Below are 6,007 nucleotides of genomic sequence, written 5' to 3'. Positions count from 1 at the left end.
ATTTCATAAAATCAAATAAAAATCTCATGAGGAAAAAATGATTCAAATGCACTAAGACAGCTTTAAGGAAAATAATAAACCAGCATATAGGTATAGGTGCACGGACCAAACACATTTTGAAGTATCATCCAAGAAAAGGTGACAGTGTCAATATCTGCTGCTGATCCATAGCTCTGAAACCTTCGCGCGCCATAGGGGGTTAGTGCCTTCCGTGCACCTCATGTGGTGCACTGTAGGCATGACTTAAGGTTCTTTGCAGCATCCTTTCGGCCCCTAGCTGCAACCTCTTTCACTCCTTATTCTGTATCTCCGTTCATATTCTCTTTCTTCCATCTTACTTCTCACCCTCTCCTGACAATTGTTTCATGGTGAAACTGAAAGGGTTTCCTAACTGTTACACCTTTCAAATCTTTCAACTATCAATTTCGCTTTCAGCGCTGAATGACCTCGTAGGCCAAAATTCTATATTCCATTCCATTTCTGGAACCTTTGCATTCATCCACTTGAGACGTGAGATTTATTTTTTAATGTGCCTTAGACGACGCAGTCCATTTATTCCAACTTAGATTTAGAACGATTTTGAACCACAAAAACAACAACCAAAAAACAGCAAGCAAACAAAAAGACGTAACTCGTTTATCCTTGTAAAAAAAATATTTACAATTTTCTCTATAAATCTGTTATCTTTTCGAAAACTGTAAATCTTTGGCATGAATTTTTTTTAGATTAAGCTGGTCTTTCTGCGCATGCTCCAAGTTTAGTGGGACGAGGAACTCTCTCTCTGGGTTGTCCTGGGGTCCCGAATGTATAGTCAATTCCATATGATGATTATATGATGATTTGAGCGCCTCAGTGGCGTCGTCGGTTTGGCTTTGGCCTGCCACCTCGGTGGCCGCGAGTTCGATTCTCGGGCATGCCATTTAGGAGTTAGAGATGTGTATTTCTGGTGATAGAAGTTCACTCTCGACGTGGTTCGGAAGTCACGTAAAGCCGTTGGTCCCGTTGCTTAATAACCACTGGTTCCATGCAACGTAAAAACACCACATAAACAAACACACAAACAAACAATTTAGCAGTGTCAGTTCCACAGCTCTAAAATGTGAAAAGATTGCTCCAAATGTTTAGGCTAATTTAAGATTGTCATAAAAGATTACTTTCATCTATCTTTAGGAGAAAAGGCAATATTTCAAATAAAAAACTGAATTAATTTTTATTTTTCTCTTGCTATTTCCTGCGTCATTTTATCGCGAAAGTTAGTATAGGCGAAATAGTTAAATAAGGTTAATCCCTTATTTTTAATGGAAGCTTCCTTGTACTATGACATATTGTTGGCATGTACTTAATTTAGGGGTAGACCGAATTGATAATACTATCTGGTAATGAACTATGGTACCACCAGTTCCAGTAATGAAGGCCCTAGCATTTCTGGTGACTTAAAGTACTTCTTTCACTGTTAAAGGTTCTTTTTATATATTTACATTTTTTATTGATTAGCGTCCATGTTCTACAGCTCGACATTCTGACTCTTTACCCATGTTGTTTGAGATTAAGCTGGCCTTATGCCAGCACGGGCTCTTGCTCCTAGAGCAGCCCTTAGCTCTTTACCCATTAACTCACCAAGTTTCGTAGAATATAGTTAAATATTTGAGTTTAAGCACATAAATTCTTAATAAATAAATCCTTGACCTATTGCTTAAAGATATCACTGTTGATTTTAATGGAGTCTCTTACATAATGTCCTTTTGTATTTCTTTCATTCCTTCAGACGACGAAGAGAGCTGTTTCTCGAGAGAGGATGTGGCTGATACCGCATCCCTTAGATCAAGTGTAGCCGAGACCCAAGGCATTGAAAATGGGTATCTTCCTACAGAAAATTCTCAGGAAATAGAGTCTGACAGATCAGAAGAACACAAAAGAAACATACCTGATATTACTGATATTAGTGAAGGACCGTGTGAAACCACAGACATTGAAAGCTATAGACATAACTTTAGGTTCGCGCGTCGTTTCTTTGAATCCGGGTTAACCGACAAGGTTGCGCCTGAAAACGAAAGGTGTTGTTCGGAGGATTCCACTGATGCCAAAGTGTCACTGACGTGTGAAGTCGAAGCCATCAAAGCTGAAATCCCCAACATCCCCAACCTGAGTGTAGATGATGTGAAAGAAGTTGATGAGTCTGACCCTGGTACAGAGAGCGTCCCAATCCCAAATGGCGTTGTTTCTGAAATTGATATCAGTCTTGGAAACAACTATACCCAGGAAGAGAACATCAAAAACCTTGAAAGTGAAGATGAGATTGAATACAAAAGAACAAAATACCGACTTGTAGATCATGGGTGCCAAACAGATGACGAGTTTGATGATGTTGTTGATGATGATGATGAGGAGGAGGAGGAGTACTTCCGGCAGAAACACCGAAGTAAGCATAAAAAGTGGAACCATTTCTCGGAAGGGAAGCCAAGAAATGTTAATCCCTCTTGCGACCAGGAGATTCAAGTGTCGGCATTTGATCTCGTCAATCCCTTGAAGCGGCCTCGCACTAAAGAAGATCGTCACTACGATATATTGGAGATGCCTACATCGAAGCGTCGCATTTTCAAACGCCATCGTAAAGCTCCCCACATGTTGAGGAGCCGCTCTTTACCCTCTTGCGACCCTGAAGAGTTACTGAGTGAAACTCCTCTGAGTACGACTGAGTTCAGTGCGCCAAATTCAAATAGCGAAGTGATAAAGAATTTGTGGGCTAATAAGATAAATCACAGAGACTTTGGAATAACGAACCCATCACCACTTGTGGCGTCACTGATGGATCTTGCCAGAGACCTGCCCTCTGCTTATCCTGATGTGCAGCTAGAGCCTCAGACTAGCGACGACTTAGCAGACCTTGACCATGATGTCTTTCAACACTTCCCTGGGGGAGAGGTCGGTCTCCTGTGGTCCAAACAGCTGTATCTGTTCTCCCCTGTATTTTATTAGTTGCTCCCATTTTTTAGTGTTGGTCATTAACTGTTTTTAGCTCAGAATACAGTGAATTTAGCTGTGCATGTGCTTCTATGCTTCGCATACAAAATGATTGCGCAATTCATGTTATTTCATAGATTTTAGAGCTCTGCTGTTTTTATTCTATTAACTTAAGGTATTTAATGTGTTGAAAATTAATCTTTTGATATTTTCTAGGTGATAGAGACACTGAATGGGTGCTACAGAGGCGAATTTCCTCACATTCCGGTGAGGGGTCGCCTGTGTTCTGCGAACGATTTGAGAAATGGACACCAAGATCTTATATCTCTGAGAGAACTCCGTCGAGCAAGCCTGCCAGGAGCTCTGGCACTCCTACCAATCTCTGAGTGTGTTAATGAAGAATTACAGACTGACATTATAGATGATCTTTATCCTCCAGTTGACCCAACCACAACCACTGCTAATACCATTAACCAGCAAACTTCCAACAGCGAAAATAGTTATTCACAGTACAGTAGTAGTGAGAGTGGCAATGCTTCTGCTAGCAGCGATTCCATGAGGGTACACGCAGATTCTGATTCAGAGACGGCTGAGGCCAGTATCAGCTCGTCACTTATACAGAAGACATCGTTCTGCAGTCATGTAGATGAAACTTGTATTCCACAGGAACATCTTGGTAATGTAGAAAGGATTGAATATGAGGGAATGAAAGAACTTCAAGAAAAGTGCCCCGAGCCAGTTTGTCAAGCGTATGGCACGGGACTGCGTCAGGGTAAAGTTGGTAGCATCAACTCTTTTGTAATTGATACAGCCGGAGCAGAGGAGGGAGAGGTATGAATGCTGCTAATAACGTTTAAGTCATAGAATTTCATGTATTGGCTTTTCATTATCATTGGCTGTAGTAGTACTAGTAGTAGTAGTAGTAGTAGTAGGAAGAATAGCAGTTATAGCAGTACTAGTAGCAGTACTGTGCGTATATTCAAAATGAACAGTTAAAAAAGACAAAACTTGCCACGCAGTCTTTTACGAATGGGAAGCAAAGAACTCCAAGAAAATAGAAATGGTAAAATGCTGATGAAAGTCAAAGTAATAACAATGAAGAGCATTTCACTTTGAAGTAGTCTTGCAATCTCTCGTAAACTTGAGAGGAGCAGTAGTTAAGAATTAAAAGGCGGATATCCCGGAATCGCCTCAAATCCAGCGAGTCTATTTCTGGAAGAAGTGGCTAGGAGAGGTTGTGGAAGGGGTCTTCCTACTATTCTGGTATCCAGAGGATCTCAGCTGGTATTATCACATACCGTTCTCTGAGGGATGATGCAAAGGACATGCTCACATCGTCTCCATCTCCCATTCATCATCATCTTATGTACACATGGAACTTCTCGACTTTTCTTTATGGTATCTCTCTTCACTCTCTGCCGTCTGACCCCTAATATTCTCAAAATGTCAAAATCTTTGATATAGTTTCATTGTTGTGCCATAGTCCATGACCATATAGTAAATAGATTATACCGGAATGATGCATAATCTTGCTTTCGTATTCACTTTCAGTCTATTTGACTTCCAGATCTTATTCAGCCCGCTTTTTATTTGATGTGCATTTTTGGTCTCACAAAATTCCAACTCAAGACAGCCTATACCATTTGGATATCATTGCTCCTAAATATTTTATGACTCCTCTACCTCACGAATCCTTTCTCCATTTAGTGTTATTTCACCGTCCAATTTGAATGTTCTATGTGAAATGAATGAGTGCAACCTGGTCATCTGCAAATTGGGGGGCAAGACATAAATGGCCCGATGTCAGCTTCAGAGGGTAATTTGTCTAAGATTTTCTTTTTTTAATTAAGGATTTGATAAATATTTAGCACGTTTGAGACGATGTCTATGTGAGAAACAGGAGTCATTATGAGAGTTGAATGACCTCTTTGGTACGGAAATATGTTATCGGTTTTCCACCATGGAGCAAATGATTGAGTGTGTTGCCGTCATCAAAGCCGCCAGAGAGCGTTTATAGGTCAGGTTATGATTTGATTTCATAGATTTTTGGGATTATGTCCAGCACTGGGGCAACTAAGGAAATTCGAAATAGAGATGAGGGCCGCATATTAGAATTATCCTTACTATCGGAGAAAGTTCACATTTATTTGTATATTATTCATCTTTTGAGTTTAGTTTAAGTTAAGAGTCTTACACTCTTATGCCAGCTATTGCTACGTAGGTATTATTCCTATAAATTAAAAAGTCTTAATAGTAGCTCGTTTTATTGTAGAGTTTGTGCAAGAAAATAATGAGTTATTGAAAATTCTATATATCTTATCTTTAATGGGAAACGTAATGCTGCATCGTATTTGCAAGCTTAGCAATATCTATTTCTACTTTTGTAACAGAAAGTCTCAAAATTTGGTGAAGATGCTCACCAGTAAGCTTATATCTAAGTTTTGATTTTACTAGTTTCATTTTTGAAAATGTTTGCTCACGGATATATGGACTACAGAAAACTGAAAACATGCCAACAGCAAACTTTTTCAAGTCAGAATATTCTTCTGGTAGACTGGAATAAAATTCCAAAAGGCTATTGTCTTGAAACGCGGTTTTCAGGGCATCATTGGCTTGCAAATCAATTATTTGCATTTGATAAATTCCCGGAATATCTTCTGGTGATACACTGAAAGGGTTTTGAACATTTGAATTTCCTGCTTATGATCATGGAAGTCCTTAAATATATTTGCAAATTCTTCTTTTAAAAGTTCCATTGCCTTTGTACATTTTTCTTTTGAGGTAGTTGAAGTATCCCTTTCCTCATTCTGCAACACTTTACAACAAAGAAAATGTATAAAGTTTTCATCACTGAACTGTTTCATAAAAATATCTAGTTTATTTTCAAATGCTTTCACCTCAGTAAGCATATCTGATACCAATTTTCTATTGCCTTGCAGTCTTAAGTTCAAATTATTCAAATGATCAGTTATATCAGATAAGAAAGCTAAGCAGAAAACCCAGTCTGAATCTGAAAATGCTTCTGGAATCTTTCCTTTTTTAGTAA

General features: G+C 39.0%; 2 protein-coding genes across 2 annotated transcripts in view; one reads left to right on the top strand and one right to left on the bottom strand.

Moving 5' to 3' along the window:
* The window catches only part of LOC135216105 (uncharacterized), a 78,632-nt gene that overhangs the window by 68,015 nt on the left and 4,610 nt on the right, over positions 1-6,007 (top strand). Inside the window, exons 10-11 of the mRNA XM_064251143.1 lie at positions 1,766-2,922; positions 3,178-3,792. Of these exons, the coding sequence (XP_064107213.1) occupies positions 1,766-2,922; positions 3,178-3,792 (1,772 nt within the window). The remainder of the gene's footprint in view (positions 1-1,765; positions 2,923-3,177; positions 3,793-6,007) is intronic.
* Positions 5,064-6,007, bottom strand: part of LOC135216104 (general transcription factor II-I repeat domain-containing protein 2-like) — a 2,833-nt gene continuing 1,889 nt past the window's right edge. The window contains exon 2 of the mRNA XM_064251142.1: positions 5,064-6,007. This exon is cut by the window's right edge and continues 999 nt beyond it. The gene's annotated coding sequence lies outside the window, so the exon portion shown is untranslated.

The sequence above is a fragment of the Macrobrachium nipponense genome, chromosome 6 (assembly GCF_015104395.2).
Source record: "Macrobrachium nipponense isolate FS-2020 chromosome 6, ASM1510439v2, whole genome shotgun sequence".
Taxonomy (NCBI): Eukaryota; Metazoa; Arthropoda; class Malacostraca; order Decapoda; family Palaemonidae; genus Macrobrachium; species Macrobrachium nipponense.
Note: the sequence above shows the minus strand (reverse complement) of the source record. Positions and strands in the feature narration are given on the sequence as shown.